This window comes from Grampus griseus (genome assembly GCF_964374135.1).
Source record: "Grampus griseus genome assembly, chromosome: 17".
Taxonomy (NCBI): Eukaryota; Metazoa; Chordata; class Mammalia; order Artiodactyla; family Delphinidae; genus Grampus; species Grampus griseus.
In genome coordinates, this window is record NC_139011.1 from 78180617 (window position 1) to 78197782 (window position 17166).

Below are 17166 nucleotides of genomic sequence, written 5' to 3' on the forward strand. Positions count from 1 at the left end.
CGCGTTGGGTCTTTGTTGCTGCACGCGGGCTTTCTCTAGTTGCGGCGAGCGGGGGCCGCTCTTCGTTGCGGTGTGTGGGCTTCTCACTACAGTGGCTTCTTTTGTTGCGGAGCACAGGCTCCAGGCATGTGGGCTTCAGTACTTGTGGCTCGCGGGCTCTAGAGCGCAGGCTCAGTAGTTGTGGTTCGCGGGCTCAGTAGTTGTGGCTTGCGGGCTCTAGAGCACAGGCTCAGTAGTTGTGGCTCGCGGGCTCCAGAGCGCAGGCTCAGTAGTTGTGGCGCATGGGCTTAGTTGCTCCATGGCATGTGAGATCCTCCTGGACCAGGATCGAACCCGTGTCCCCTGCATCGGCAGGTGGATTCTTAACCACTGCGCCACCAGGGAAGCCCCAGGGTGTTAGCTGTTTTTTACATAGCTTTTTTCTTGTCATTTTGACTTTATCAATAAGCAAGTCTTTGACTCCTAATCTTGGTTCAAATCCTGGCTCTTCTGAACTTTAGCTGAGTGGTCTTAGGCAAGTTTCTTAACATCTCTAAAATGTTTTTCTTGGTAGTGAATTGGAGATAGTTTAGTAAAGATTAGATGAATATGAAATTCTTGGCAGTGCCTAGGATATGGTAAAGGCTAAAAAACCTTCTGGGTTATCTTTGTAAAGGATTTATAGCACTAGACTGTAGAAAGAGGAGTCAGGTGAGAGCGTAGAATTTTCAAGCTCACAGACACATTTTGTGGGGTGTTGAGGTTTGTGTATTTTTTCTGCACTGAAGGCTTAGGGCTGAGTAGAATTAAATTGCAGAGAAAGAAACTGAAACTAGGTGTTAGAATTTCCTAGGAGCAGGGATACCTGAAATATGTACATTTCTAAGTCTTTATTGTACCTGGGTTAGAAAGAAAACTTTGGTTTCCATATTAGGGTTAGATTAATTAGCATAAATCGAAATTTAGAATGACTGCACAATCTTTTATAACAGCTTTATTTAGCTGTACATTACAGTTCACCCTTTTAAAGTACACAATTCAGTGGTTTTTAATATATTTGCAGATTTGTGCAGCTATCGCCACTATCTAATTTTAGAACATTTTCATCACTCCAGATAGAAACTGTCCATTAAGTAACCCATTACGTCGTCACCATATCTACCCCAACCACTAATATACTTTAATAAAATAAAAATAAAAGCTTTTATTTTAAAATTTTTATTTATTCATTTTTTGGCCACGCTGCGTGGCTTGCAGGAGGATCTTCATTCCCTCACCAGGGATTGAACCCAGGCCACTGCAGTGAAAGCACTGAGTCTTAACCACTGGACTGCCAGGGAATTCCCACAAGCTTTTAATTTTTATGAAGTTGATTTTATATATTTTTTTGTTGCTTGTGCTTTTGGTGTAGAATAACTACAAATTTGAGGCGACATAGTAAATTTATATTTCCTAGTTTATAGTGATATTGCTGACTCAAACATTTATAATTTGTTTCCTTTTTAAAAAAATAAGTAGCATCTTAATTTTTTAGACCTTAAAATCGCATCATAATTCTTAGTAAGAATTGTTTTTGAGTTGATTGAGCTTAAATAATGCTCTCTTAAAATGCTGGCTTTATGGCTTTTTGAGAATATTGTTATGGTAGAAACAGACAATTTTTTGTATCTTTTATACCTCTTATCAACCATCTCATTTGTGTTAGGCACTCTAATTTGATACTTCATATGTGTTACATTACCTCATTTGACCATTTTAACTACTCAGGGTTGGCATATTATGCTCATGTACATATAAAGAAGCTGAAGCTTGAGAAGGCCAAGTAACATTTCCAATATCTTGTAATTTGGAAATGACAGAACATGGATTTGAATCTAGATCAACCATATATGTATAGCCCGTGTTCTTAACTGTATATTCCATGTTGCTCCTTTTCTCTTACATCTCTTTGAAGAGAAGGAGTTTTGTATCCTGTACAGTCTTGTATATGCTGGGTTTCCAGTATACCATATTTTATAAAAGTACTTCTTTCTGATAACAAGTAGAAGTACCACCTATGTAACATGGTAGTGTGGTGGCTATTTATTTTTTAGCCAGTACTATGAACTAGATTTGACTCTGGAAGTTAAGGTAGGATCTTTCTTTCTCTTGCATCATTGTCTATAGGAGATGCTGCAATCTAGTAGACTTGACCTTTAGAGGCAGGTGATGATTGGGGACTGTTTGATAATGCTGTTCATCGGAGTTCACAGAGCGGAACTGCCGCGGGGGTTGGGGGAGGGGTTATGGAATGGAAAGAGCAGTGGTATAAGGGTCAGGAAACTGGATTCTTGTCCCTTTACATTATCCATCAGTGTGGCCTTGGGCAAGTCACTTACCTTCTCTGAGTTTAAGGTTTTTTTCTTGTGTAATTGAGGGTTTGAAGTAGATGCTCAAAGGTTTCTGCCTATTTTTGAATTCGCTGAGGTCAGAAAGGGTTTCTGTTGTGCTCATTGCTGTGTCCTCAACACAGAGCAGAGCTTGGCATATGGTGCTAGTTGGGTGTTTGTTGAGAGGCAATAAGTGTCCTTTGACAGAATGGGGTAAATCTCACCTTTTCTAGTTAGTAATCATGTGACCTTGTGCAAGTTTCTTAACTTACCTGGGCTTTAATTTCCTCCTCTAAAACGGGGACGATAAGATTCCCTTCTTCCGTAGGGCTTACTGTAAAGATGAAATGAGATACTGCATGTAAAGTGTTTACCACAGCGCTTGGCACACAGTGACACTCAAAAGCTTTTGTCACTGAATTAATATACGATCATCTCTTTTTTGCGCTTTTCACTCACACAGATCATCATAGTTGTTTGTTTCTTTTTTTATAAATTTATTTATTTGTTTATTTTTGGCTGCGTTGGGTCTTCGTTGCTGCGCGTGGGCTTTCTCTAGTTACGGCGAGCGGGGGCTACTCTTCGTTGCTGTGCACGGGCTTCCCATTGCGGTGGCTTCTCTTGCTGCGGAGCACAGGCTCTAGGCACGTGGGCTTCAGTAGTTGTGGCTTGTGGGCTCTAGAGCGCAGGCTCAGTAGTTGTGGTGCACGAGCTTAGTTGCTCCACGGCATGTGGGATCTTCCCGGACCAGGGCTTGAACCTGTGTCCCCTGTGTTGGCAGGCAGATTCTTAACCACAGCGCCACCAGGGAAGTCCTGTCTTCCTTTTTAATTGATCCTAGGTCAGAAATCGTTCAGAAAGACCATGGAGACATGGGTAGAAGAAAAACATCTATGGTAGATAAGGATACAGGCCCACAATCTCGCAATCAAAACCTTTAGAGTCTGATATATTTGAGAATTCCAAATTTTTCAGGTTTATAAAGATGATATAGTACAAACATCATATATTTCATAATATCCTCAGTGAGATCTGGGAAGTTCCCAGTAATCAGATATTAGCATTTCTGTAGTGAAATGCAGCATTTTCGCATTAAGTGGGATAAGTAGAACATAAATAGCTTTATGCAACTGTTGAGATGAGATGTTGCTGCCAAGTGAGTTTACTGAAAATCTGTAAGAAATGAGAAGTCTTTGGTTTTCAAAGGATTTTGGTTTGGAGATTTGCAGATACGGGATTGAAGATACTCGCTCACAAAAATGTCATGCCTATAGAAATTTGTAATTAATAGTAAATTTAAAGTCAGTGTTTTATTTTTTAACAACTCTAATGTTTTACTATTTTTAGTTGCCTGTAAAGAAAAATTATAGAATTTTGTGATCAGAAGGAATCTGTAAGCAGTGGATCATTAACATCCTTCATAATAGTCTGTTTCGTAATTTCTTTTGAACTTAAGTTTTTATTTATGAGGTACTGGGTTAAATTAAAGTGATGTCTCTGTTTGTGGCCAGAAGAGTCAATACTGTTTTATTCTCTACAGCCAAGTCTGTCTGTCAACTTTAAATGGAAAAATTATCTGACTGGAAACCTCTGCTTGATTTTAAATTTAAGAAATATACTGATACCATGAGGTTCCATGCTTGTTTCTTCCTTTAGGGTGCATATGAGGGATATGTTGCAGGGCTTTCTGTTTCCCCTGGGTGTGCTGTGTTTCACTGGTTTGTAGGGTGCTAGTTTTCATATTTTAACATTTCAGAAAGCAGAATGAGTTACACATGTTGCTGGCCAGATGGCCGTTGGGATGTACTTTCACAGGCAGAGCATCAAAGCCAGCATCGACATTTGCGGAACAGGTGTCAGTGGCTTGGAAGCAAATCTGAGAGAGTAGTGGAGTGCTCTTCGACCCTCGAGGGACCAAATGGTAGCAGAGAAGCGGGGGCGAAGGCAGTGAGGCCCGCGTGCACCTCAGTGCCCACAGAGAGCTAGTGGCTCTGAGCTCTTTTATGGATTCTTGTGTGAAGTGTTGCGTTACTAGTGTTTTGATAACAACTCTTTGTGGGCTAAAGACAGATATTATTGAATCTGAGTCAGTGAACAGTTTATAAGCATTAGACTCTGAGTGCGATATAGTTTTAGAACCGCCTTAGCCAGTTTTGATTATATTTTTCTTTTTCTGTATGTAAACGGTGATACATGATAAAAATTCCAAGTCTGAAGGAATTGCGAAAGTAAAAAGAGGTGATAAAAAAGTTTACCGTAGTTTAATAGTTTTTTTGTTAGTAATATGTAGAATAATGATTTGTCCAAATATAGTACATTAAGTCACTATTAGACTAAACGAAATATGACTGATTAAGTGGATGTATTAGAGGAGCTGAAATATGGCCGATGGGAGTGAATATCAAATTGGAACGTTGGCCACAAGCTGCAGGTGGCGCTGTTGCTTCTCCCCTTTTAACCTTAGCGCTCTCCATAAGTTTCCAGGTTTGTTCCGTCTTCCTCAGCTAACGTGGGAGCCTTTGATTCTAGGTGGCACCTGACAGTGGACAGGCCTGCCAGCTTAACGCAGATATTAACTGTGGATTTCCTTTTAGAATTTGCTTTTTACTGCTTTGCAAGAATCAGGTAGACAGCAGTGTTCTTGTGACTGAGCAGCGAGGTACAGGGGCCTCGTGAGAATTCCAGGGAAGTGATGCCCCTCGGGAATGCTGGAGGTGCTGCGGCATTTTGGGGACCCTCCCCACTGCTGCCATTCCCACGTCCCCAGGCAGCTGCCCTCCATGAATTTTGGGATGTGTTGTACCACCACAGTAAGAAACATTTTATATTTGTAATTGGGGCACATATAGACAAATACTGGTGAAAGTAAACTTTCACAAAACAACACTTAGGTGTGGGTTATAACCCAGTAAATGCATTTTATGATCCTCTAGTGAGTTGCAACCCCTGTTTGGAAAACTCTTTCTCTCTCTCTCTCTCATCTATATATCTATATACCATTCTCCTCACATGAATAAGTGAGCCGTAGTGAATTGTGGATAGGAAAATATAAATTTAGATCTCTAGTTACTCCTTGCTTTACTATCTGGGAAATTCAGTTTGAAATTATTTTATTTTACAGGCTGGAGCATTGGATTTACTGAAGGAGCTTAAGAATATTCCCATGACCTTGGAATTATTACAGGTATGTGTTAATATGTATCATAATTTTTGAATAGGTATTTTTGTATTTTCCTGTTATGGTGAAACATTATTAACTTGTTTTTTTGAGATGGTAACGTAAATCAGTAGTCTACTAAGTTACCATTATAGAAAAATGTTGCCTTTCTCAGGAAGAATAAAACATACCCTCAGAGGTTGACAGTGGGAGTGAAACTCACTATGAAAGGAAGTTGAACTCTTGGCCCTGACTTGATCTCCCAAGATTTCCCTTTCTGGATCTGCGGTCGCCAGCTGTGCTGCGTGAAGCTGGCCTGAGGGTGAGGGTGCAAGGGTCGCTCGCTCTTCTCCCTCTCTCAGCGCCGGCCTGCCCTGTGCACAGTCGGGTGTCTCGTCGTCATTGTGTAGAGTCATTATTAATGTTGCAGCTGGACTAAAACGTAAAAATACAACTTAAACACAAGTCACAATGTTAAAAAGGAAGCTGAATTGTGAGATGAATCTGGCTATGTTCTACTACACATTTCTTATCATCCATGAGTGCCGCCTTTGATATTTCCATTCCATTAAGTCAGAATTTAGGGAAGGGTGACAGGGGTGTGTACGTGGTTGAGGAAAAGAAATCACATGTATTTTCACTAATATCTAACTGAAATCGAGCATTTCTTTCAATTATGAAGGCAGTAAACCACAGTTGAATTAGTATTTATGACTAACTGAAAGAAATCACAGATATTTTAACCTCAGATATACTGACGCGTGTTTTTGCCCATTATCATGGTAGCTCTTATATGTTACGCTAGATCTTATTTAAATGTTTCAATAAAGGAGCACATATATTACTGTATCACATTTAAGAAAACATTTTGTAACTTTATATAACTGCTTTTCTTTGTAATCCTATGTATTTTATTTAATCCATTTAAAAAGCATTCTGAGGAGGAGTCCATAAGCTTCAGTTTACCAAAGGGATCCATGGTGGGAAAAAGGTTAGGAATGCCTCCTCTAAGAAGGAGAAGGGAAGCAAGTCATTAAGTCCTGTCTTCTCAGTTCAGATTGTCCAAGGATCAGCAGCTCTGGCAAGTCAGCTCTGAGAATAACCTTGAGTTTGTGTCCGTACCTTACCACGTAGATGTGGCCTTATCCCAGCAGTTCTGTGTGGGGATAGCCACATGGAAAACAACAGTAACCTCACCGTTTGTTTAAGAGATGGGTAGTTTTATAGAGGCTGTGGAGTTTGGGTAGGATTATCATTTATAACACACTTCGGATTTTTTTTTTTTGCTTCGTTCCTTGGAAAGTTTATGTATTTATATAACAAACATTTGAGTTTTTATTAGGATTAGAAGTTGTGTTGGGGTTATAAAGATGCATAAAATATGGTCTTTCCCCCTCATTGAGCTTCAAGTCTAGTAGAGGAAAACTGCCATGTAAACAAACAGAAAGGTATAGTTGCCCAGATAGACGTCTGTATAGGATTTACAGTAAGTCCCCTACATACGAACGAGTTCTGTTCCAAGAGCTCACTCATAAGTCTAATTTGTTTGTAAGTCCCACAAAGTTAGCCTAGGTACCCAACCAATACAATCGGCTATATCGTACTGTACGGTAATAGGTTTATAATACTTTTCACACAAATAATACATAAAAAAACAAACAAAAAATAAAGAAAACATTTTTAATCTTACAGTACAGTACCTTGGAAAGTACAATAGCACGGTACAACAGCTGGCATCCAGGGGCTGCCATCGAGTGAACAGGCAGGAAGAGTGGAGGAGGGAGAGGAGGTGGGCGATGGTAGAGCTGAAGTATCCTCAGCAATAGCAGACGGAGGGCGACCTGCCATTTCACTCATGCCTGACGCTGATGGCACAGGTTCTGGTTCCTTGCCGGATTCAAGTCTATCTACCCTCTTGAAAAAACGGTCCAGTGGTGTCTGGGTAGTAGCTCTTTTTTTCTCATCATAGATGACATGGTAGCACTGGATTGCATTCTGAACGGCCTCTGCAACCTTCGTGTACCATTCTGCGTTTGGGTCCTGTGCCTCAAAAACTAACAGTGCCTCCTCAAATAGAACTAACTTATGTGATTGGACATGCGAACACCCGTTCGCATCTTTGCAAGTTCGCAACCTGAAGGTTTGTATATGGGGGATTTATTGTGTTTGTTATAGGTAGGGCAAGAAAGAAGCACAAAGAAGTTTACTTCTTAATCTGATTCCTTAACCTTAACCTGGGAGGCTCAGGAAAGCCTTCATATGGTGATAAAGTGTAAACTGAGTCTCAAAACATGAATAGGTTCTCCCTAGGCAGATAGGACCGGGAAGGGTATTCCAGCAGAGAAAGCAGGATGTGGAAGCAGTGCGACCTGTTCAGGTGGAGGAAGTCTGATGCAGGGTTGAAGACACAGGCTGGCTGGCATGCAGGCTGCAGCTGCGGTCCTGAGAGCATCCTGCCCGGTGGCAGGGGGCGGGGGAGTGCGTGCCCAGGTTTGCAGGGAGGAAGAATCGGGAAGCTTGTTGACTGACGCAGGTGCTCAGGGAGCAGTGATGAGGGCCTGAACTAAGGGCGTAGCAGTAGGAGCGGAGAGAAGGGGTACTTGTTATTGAGGGACAACCTACAAGAATTGGTAGCCAACCAGATGGGGGGGGTGAAGGAGAAGGTGGAGTTTAGGATGACTGAGGTGTTTGCCGTGGTGACTGGGTAGATGGTGCCATTTTACAGTAAAGCAAAATTCAAGAAAACCTAATGTGGTGGGGTTGGGATGAGAAGGAAATAAAGGTGGAAGGGTAAGGAGATAAAGGATAATTTTGGATCCATTGGGTTTTGAGATGCCTGTGAAACAGATGTAGATTCTGCTGTGTAGCTGAGTTTATATCCTAGAGCAGTGCTGTCGGATAGCTTCATAGTCCTTTCCTCTTTCTACTTTCTTCTACTCTTCCCAAAATACCTCCTGAAAGGAAGAAACAAACTTATTCAAATAATCTTAGTGTTTCACTCTACCTCCACAGCCTCGTTTCTCATTATTCTTGACTGGACAATCTCTCCCTTAGGTGAGCATGTTTATTACAGATCCCTGTGTTCTCCTTATGGGTTTTCTTAGGTTTTAAGCAGAGCTTAGGTTTGGTCTCTTTAGTGATCAGAACGTTCTGTGATAATTAAAAAGCAGTCACTCTACAGTACACGGTTTGTTCATAATCTTATACCTTTGCTCGCCTCTGACCACCTCCTAAAGTCCCATTTTCTTTGCCAATCCGTGTTGATCCCAAGCTCCAGAACTGTATTAGTGACTCAAGTTATTTCCTCCACTCATGCCAAAATTGGGTTTTCTTCTAGGCGGGGGTCAGGCGCTGGGGAAGGAGGGGCGCCACAGGCATCGGGGCGGTAGCAGTCAGCACGTTAGCAGCATCCTGTGGGGCGGCTCGGAGACGACGAGACTGAGCTGTGCCGCCCGCCCAGGCACCTGCCTCTGGAAGGTTTTCTACATTGAAGTGCCTGCTACACCAGCTAACAAAGTAGTGCTTTAGAGAAGTTCTAAAGCATTCTAAAGTTCTAAAAGTCTTTTCTTCACTGAAAAGAGTTCTAAGAACGTATTATTTTCTACCAGAAAGAAGCCACTTTCTGTGGGAAAAAAATCCCCAAAACACTAATCTCAAATCATCTTGGAGTTTTAGGGTCATGAGTCCCCTGTGTCTCTCTGCTGTGGCACCTTCATCCGCCTTGCTCAGCTCTCCAAGAGAGAACACAGGGCACTCCAGCCAGACACATATTCTAGACTCTTGAGCAACTGCCCCGATTCTCTTTGTTGAGTACTTTGAATAATTTAAAAGGAAATCTTAAGGACCCATTTATTTCTCGGCCTTAAAGTTTATAGCAGGAGTTCCCTTCTCTTTTTATTTTCTCACTAACAATTCCTTTTGTTATTTTGTTCTTCCATATCCATATTTTGAAAGATTGTCTACTGACAACCTGAACTTACTAAATTTACCATTTTTAATTTATCATCCATAATTGGCCTGTCATTGCCTTTGTGTTCTTTAAGCACAATTTGAAAACCGTTGATGTGTTGGAAAGAGCATGGACTTTGGAGGTAACAGACCTGGATTAAAATCCAGTTTTGCCAGTTAGTAGTGGTGTGATGCTGGGCAGTTATTTATTGATACTTCTAGTCTGTTCATCTTTAAAAATAGGGATAATGATCTCGACTTTAAAGGGCTGTTAGGAAGGGTAATGACTATGGACGCTCCCAGCATAACCCTGGGCATGTAGTGTCGCCACAGTCAAATTATCTGTGTTCTGTGACATCCATTCTTAATATCTGTGATTATGTGCTGGTGTTTAAACCTCTGTGGGTGGTGGTATTTGTTTGGGTGTCCTTACAAGTTGCAACAGGCGGTGTACAGAGTAATCTGTAGGAGAATGTAGAGAAGCAAAGTGCGTGTGTTAGCCGTGGTTGCATCAGCCTGCCTTGTGTACAAACACAGACACTTTATCTTCTGTTCTTCTCTTGTGGGAAAGACTGATTTCATTGTGCTAGTTAACCAGCCTTACTTTAGTAGCAGGTTACATGCTTGCAGGTCTCAGTGATGAGAACCTTGATGCATCTAATGTTTGATTTGAAGACGTCTGTGTCTTAAGTCTACAGTCTACCACTAAAAGAATTCAGATAATTGATTTTTTTTCTGTTCTAAAATGGACACAGGCATCTGGGAAAGAAGAAAAGGAAACAATGAATTGCCTGAAATAAAATCGCTTATACGTATTTTTTTGTCATTGCCTTGCAGTCCACAAGAATCGGAATGTCAGTGAATGCTATTCGCAAGCAGAGCACAGATGAAGAAGTTACATCTTTAGCAAAGTCCCTCATCAAATCCTGGAAAAAGTTATTAGGTATAATCAATCTTCCATTACATATATTTATGATGTTCTGGTTTCTTCAGACATTGGGTTGTTGTATTTTTTTTCTCTTAATGAATATAGATGTTTTGAAATCAGTGCCTTATAATACGGGAGGCGGCTTTAGTCTGACTTCCTTGAGGGTTCTACTTTTTAAACTAGTCAGATTTAGCTTTCTTGTTTTTCAACATTTACAACTGAATTGCCTCTTTAAGAAGAAAATTTTCCTCCGGGGGGAAGGTGTGACACTTATGGAAAAGGTTTTTGAAATAGTTTTCTAACTTACAGAAAATTTGCAAGAATAATAAAAATAACTCAACGTGTCCTTTTTCTAGATCATTAATTTTTAACATTTGCCATATTTGTTCTGTCATATTCTCTCTCCTCTGTATGTATATACTCTCACACACACATATTTTTTCTGAACCATTTGTGAATAGGTTGCCTCTGTCATGCTTTATTTACTCTTTAATACTTAAGTGTGTGTGTTCTTGGAACAAGTTTATTTTCTTATGTAATCATAATACAGGAAATTCAGGAAATTTAACATTGGTGCAGTACGTTACTCTGCAGTGCATGTTGCAGTTTTGTCAGTTGTCCCAGTAATGATCCTTCCAGCTTTTCTCTCCTCCAGAACAGGACCCAGTCCAGGACCATGTAATCTAGTCTGCCAATGTGGAATAGTTCTTTTAGTACATTGACTTTTGAAGAACGCATGCCCCTTCCCCCTCCCCCCTTTGTTGTTGTGTGTGGGTTTTTGTTTCTTTGTTTTGTTTTTTGGGGCTGCACAGCGCAGCTTGTGGGATCTTAGTTCCCTGACCAGGGATTGAACCCGAGCCCATGGCAGTGAAATTGCGGAGTCCTAACCACTGGACCGCCAGCGAATTCCCTGCTTTGTTTTTAATAACATGTCCTTATTTGGGGTTTATCTGGCATTTTCTCATGACTAGATCTGGTTGCACATCCACAGTTGAGGTACTGCATACGTGTGTTATGTCTTTCCCAGGTATCACGTGCAGAGGCAGGGTGGTGTTAAGGTTGAGACCCAGCCGAGGTGTGCACTGCATCGTTTATGATTTTTCCTCTTGTATCTAGTAGGAGTTCTGTGGTGGTCACTTTAAGACCCTGAAACCATCTTGTTCCCCATCGGGCCCCCCCCCCCGCCCCAGCCCCAGTTAGTACCCACCGATTGTTGCCGAAACCACCCTTTACAGTGACAGTTGCAAAGTTATGATTTTCTAGCTTTTCTGCTTCTTCAGTATTTATACGTTATCATTCTATAAGAAAGAACCCTCCTTTTACCTCCCAGTTCTTTTTCTATTATTAGTGTGGGCACGTGGATTCTTATTCTATATAATGGATTATAATCCATTACTGTTCATATTTATTTTGGTATTTATATTGTCCCAGCTTTGACCAGTGGGCACCCCTTCAAACTGGTTCCTGTGTCCCTTTGACAAGCTCCCTTCAGTTGTGTGTTTTTTTTTTTTTTTTTTAATCTCTCTGACATTCTGGCATCACAAAATATGTTGGGCTTATCTAACTCAGCCCTGGAATGAGCCATTTCCCTAGCAGTTATCAGCCTTATATGGAAGAGAAAATAGAAAAAGCGAAGCTTTTAAAATTTCATAGACAGCAATAGTAATAATAAAAGACTTGTTACTTACAAGAACTTGGAAACTAGAAACCAAAAATTGTAAAGCCTATAAAATTTAGAAAGTCTTATCTTAAGAAAACTAATGTAATATATGATCCTGTATTGGATTCCTAACCAGAAGGAAACATTGCTATAAAGATCATTATTGGGATAATTGGCAGAATTTTATAAGGTCAGTGGGTAGGTAAACAATCTTGTATCATTGCTGGATCTACTTACTGTGGTTATATACATGAATTTCTTTATTCTTAGGGAATTCATAGTGAAGTATTCAGGGATAAGGGAGCATAGTATCTGCTACTCATTTTCCAGTGGTTCAAAAGAGATGTGTCTTTGTGCACACAGTGGTGCGTGTGAGTGTGTATGTGTCTGCACATGCGTGTGTATGTGCATGCCGGGGGCTGGGGGATGAATGAGTGAGGAAGGAAGTGTACCAAAATGTTAAACAGTTGGGGGGGGGGGTCTGAGTAAAGCTGTTTGTAATACTTTCTTATAACATCTGTGCAATTGTTGAGTTCTTTCCGAATAAAAAGCTTTTTTAAAAAGGCTGATCTTTAAAGACACACTGAAACTCTATATTTCATTTAAATTTTAAATTAATTCCACATTCTAAAGTAATTAAAATTAGCAACAGAAAGTTGATTAAGGACCATATATGTACATTTTTATTTCTGGAAAGAATGGTTTACGTTTTGTGGGAGAAAAGAGTGGACATTGCAGTTATGTTCATTTAATCTTAAAGAAGTTTTACTCTTGTATACTTATTGGAGGTATCTAATATCAGTACAAGTTCTTCTATAAAAATGTTTTTATTTATCCTAAAAGATTTACATGTTCATTAAATAAAATTTGGAGAGTTGGAGGAGGGAAAAATCATCCTTATTAAATCTCTCTCTAAATACAACTGTCAGTTAATATCTTGTATTTTCTCCTCTTTTTCCTCCTGGTACATGAATTTTGCTTCAACTGTAATTTTACTTATGCTCTGTATACTTATATTGTCTTTTTTTTTTGCGGTACGCGGGCCTCTCACTGTTGTGGCTTCTCCCGTTGCGGAGCACAGGCTCCGGACGCGCAGGCTCAGTGGCCGTGGCTCACGGGCCCAGCCGCTCCGCGGCATGTGGGATCTTCCCAGACCGGGGCACGAACCCGTGTCCCCTGCATCGTCGGGCGGATGCTCAACCACTGCGCCACTAGGGAAGCCCTATATTGTCTTTTTAGTGGAATTTTTTTGTATTTTTCCATCATCATAGCTCATTTTTTATTGGCTTCAGAATAATCTACTGGGTGATGAATCTCTCTCTGCTTAAAACTTTTTCTTTAGATTGTTAGCTAGATTTCTGGAAGATCTGCTGCTTCCAGGTAGCACAGTTTTGAATACTTAAGATATGCCAAGCATTGGGCTTCCCCGGTGGCGCAGTGGTTGAGAGTCCACCTGCCGATGCAGGGGACACGGGTTCGTGCCCCGGTCTGGGAAGATCCCACATGCCGCAGAGCGGCTGGGCCCGTGAGCCATGGCCGCTGAGTCTGCACGTCCGGAGCCTGTGCTCCGCAATGGGAGAGGCCACAACAGTGAGAGGCCCGCATACTGCAAAAAAAAAAAAAAAAAAAAGATATGCCAAGCATTGACCTGTATTAGTGCGTTTAGTTCTCCTGACGATCCCGTGTGCTCGGTGCTATTGTAACCCGCATTTTGTGATGAGGCAGCCGAGGCACTGAGAGATTAGGCACCTTGTGCGCAGCTGGATTGGTAGTGAGTAGCCAGGGTGGGATGTGATCTGCAGACAGTCTGAGCCCAGCGCTGGAGCACTTCCCCGGGGTTCTGCTCTATTACCCACGGCACTCTGTTCACAGAGTAGGAATGTTTTTAAGACTGGTCATACCTCTACTGCCCTGCCTTCTCAGAGGACTGCCCCAGTACACACTGCACTAGAGCTGCTTTACTGCTCCCCCACCATTACTGGACGCTTGTTAGACAGTATCGCCTGGTTATATCACCTTTCCGAAGCTTTCTACCTGTTACTTTGGGAATACGTCTTAGTCCTTGCTATATTCTGTAATGTCATTATTGATCTTTGTTTTCTACCTCACAATACTGTAGTGTGTTTAGGCCTTCCAGGGGAATTATAGAATAAAGGGGGCAATAAAATTGGTGTGTGAGAACTGACGTGTGTCATAGGGACTTGAATTGTGTTTCAGGTTTGGTCACCCTAACATTTACAAGTGAAGTTCTAGAATTGCGATTGGGACCATTCTCGGTCAGTCAGTGTCATCCGGGTTGGTGTATTAGGTCATCTGGTGACGCTCATGCCTCACTGCCAGAGATTTGGATGGAATGGTTTGGGATGGGAGCTTGAGCACGAGGGCATGCTTAGAGTTGCCTAGGTGGTCCTGCCACACAGTTGGATGTTTGTTCTTCTGTATTCTATACAGAGGGATGTGGAGAATGGAATTATTTATGTAGTTCTTATTTATGTAGCTCATGTAGGGATCAAAATGTAGATCAAAGTGGGTTACACAGTAGATCCAAACATTTTCTGAACCTAGCTTCAAGGCTGTTTTGGTTGATTTAAACATGAATGTTTCTTTTCAGTGCTGAAGTATTGCCTTGACCCAGCCTATTTTACGTACTTTATTTCCCCATGCCTAATTGCTCACTTCCTTAAGTCTTAAAGCTTGTGCTCTATTAGTATTAATAATTTGTATTAGTTTACAGATTCTTTAAGGTAGAGGAGGTGCTGGGTAGGCCTAACTAATAATCCTGAAGTGTATTCTATGAAAATGTTCTTTGTTTACTATCCCTGAAATATTTATTTGTATTTTGAGTACCACCTCAAATTTTTTGACTTCATGAAAAATTATCAAAATGATATAGCTGTATATGCTTTGCACTTTCAGTATTTTAAATGACAGTGCTAATGTTTTGCCATATTCCTTCCTTCCCTTGTTCTGAATACTTTTCTCCCTTTTGTTACCACTGGCGTATGAATTTATGGTTCCCACCAAATGAAGGAGTTTATTTGGGAATGCCGACTGAGCACCCATGTACATATGCTAATAGAATAGCTTGCATAAACTTCATTTACTTGTTAAAAACTTAGGATTTTAGTGGGGGTTTTTTTGGTTGCATAAATAGCTTGATAACATGTAGCAGTCCCATGTTTTGTTTTGTCTTGTTTTGTTTAAACAAGTGCTAACAACTTAGGAATTTCATAAATTTTCAGATGGACCATCAACAGATAAAGACTCTGAAGAAAAGAAAAAAGATACTGCAGTTACATCACAGAATAGCCCTGAAGCAAGAGAAGAAAGGTATTTCACTTTATGGAAACTCATTTATGTTGAAGGTCATAGTTTTATTTGACCGTCACTTCCTCCATGGTCTTCTGATCCCATGTCTGTACTCCTTCTTTTTTCCAATCACACGGAATCAGTATAAATGTATATAGCCAGATATCTAAGATTTCTTATAAGATTTCTTGGAAATTTAAAAGAGAGTTAGAAGATACTACGTAAAAGAGAAATGATTTACATTGCACTTGGCGAGTGTAGTTGGATGGGCCCTGGGGTGGCACTGGGAGAGGTGGTAGTGGGGGGACTGTCTAGGTGACTAGGGTTCATGTGGTTACTTCCTTTATTTGCCACATTTCTGTTTTAGATATTTTTGTCCCTGAATCTGTTTCTCCTCTTCATGGTTCTGTTTTCCTTCCCAATTTAGCTGTTTGTTGTAAGAACTTAAAACATGTTCAGTAATGAAGAGTTCAAGTTATTCCTTTGCCACTTAAGAGGCCTTTGCATTTATTCTTTCCTGTGACATGCAGTGAACTGTGCTGTGTCCCCATGCTGACGTGATCAGGGATGTGCCTATTATTCAGTAGATTAAATACATACCCTCTGTTCTTGGGAGGCTTGACTTTGACTTAGAGCAGTACTTCTCAAAGGGTGGTCCCCAGGAGCAAACCTGGCAGCTTTGTGAAAAGCAGATTCTTGGGCTCTACCCTGGAATTACAGAACCAGGGTTTCTGGTGGTGGTGCCAGCCACGTGTTTTAACAAGCCCTTCAGGTGATTCTCACACACGCACATTTTAGGCCACCTACTTTAACTCCATTTACTTCTCAATATTTTCCCCAGATTGATAACGTACTCCTCATTTTTTATTAATCAGCTGTGATTAATATCCCCTACACTGTTTTTTTATGTAGAAGTACTAACTAACTTGATGATAAAAAAGGTAAGCTAAAGATAGAGTTAAACACCAGTTGTTAATAAAGTTTATTCAGTTTTTTTCTAACTATTTTGAGATAATTTTGGGCTTTTAGAAAATGGTATGAATAGTGCACAGAACTCCCAAATTGCCCCAGTGATATTTATATATGTATTTGCATATGTGTGTATAAATGAATATACACACGAGTTTTATTTTGAACCAGACAAGAATAATTTACAGACATTATGCCCTTTATACCCCTAAATGCTAAATACATCAATGTGTCTTTTCTAAGAACAAGGACATTTTCTCACAGATAGCCACAATACAGATATCAATATCTGAACATTAACATTAATCTGATACTTTTTCCTGATCTGCAGACCTTGTTCATATTTTACCATGCGTCCCAATAATATCTTTTGTTGCAAAGGAAAAATAATTTCCCAAAATATCATCTCGGGTCACATTGCATTTGGTTATCATATCTGGCTCCTTTAATCTAGAGTAATGCTTCAGTCTGTCATTGTCTTTCATGACCTTGATATTTTTGAAAAGTACAGGCCATAATTTATGGATTGTTTAACACATGCTTTCAGTTGTGTTACATTCAAAGTAATGAATGATTTAATGCCTGGAATATAATATATAAAGGTATAGACAAATATTTTAAATAGACATTGAAGGAGGAGTAAGTTCTTAGTATATTTTCATCAGTTTTAAGTAATTGAAGTTTAGGGATAGAGCCTTTCTACAAAAGCATAGGATTATTTTGTACAAAGTCTGACGAGGTAAGTGATTGGTATCTCCATACACACACACACACACACAGACACACATACACACACTCTCACTCATTCAAACAGTGAAGAAAAGTTGTAAAATATTGGAGAAATGAG

At 40.4% G+C, this 17166-nt stretch overlaps 1 protein-coding gene across 2 annotated transcripts in view; it reads left to right on the forward strand.

Moving 5' to 3' along the window:
* LOC309835196 (transcription elongation factor A protein 1) overlaps nt 1–17166 on the forward strand; it is a 60574-nt gene that overhangs the window by 30523 nt on the left and 12885 nt on the right. For both annotated transcript variants that reach the window (XM_082674587.1, XM_082674586.1), the window contains 3 exons: nt 5470–5532; nt 10291–10396; nt 15284–15371. In XM_082674587.1, the coding sequence (XP_082530713.1) occupies nt 5470–5532; nt 10291–10396; nt 15284–15371 (257 nt within the window). The remainder of the gene's footprint in view (nt 1–5469; nt 5533–10290; nt 10397–15283; nt 15372–17166) is intronic.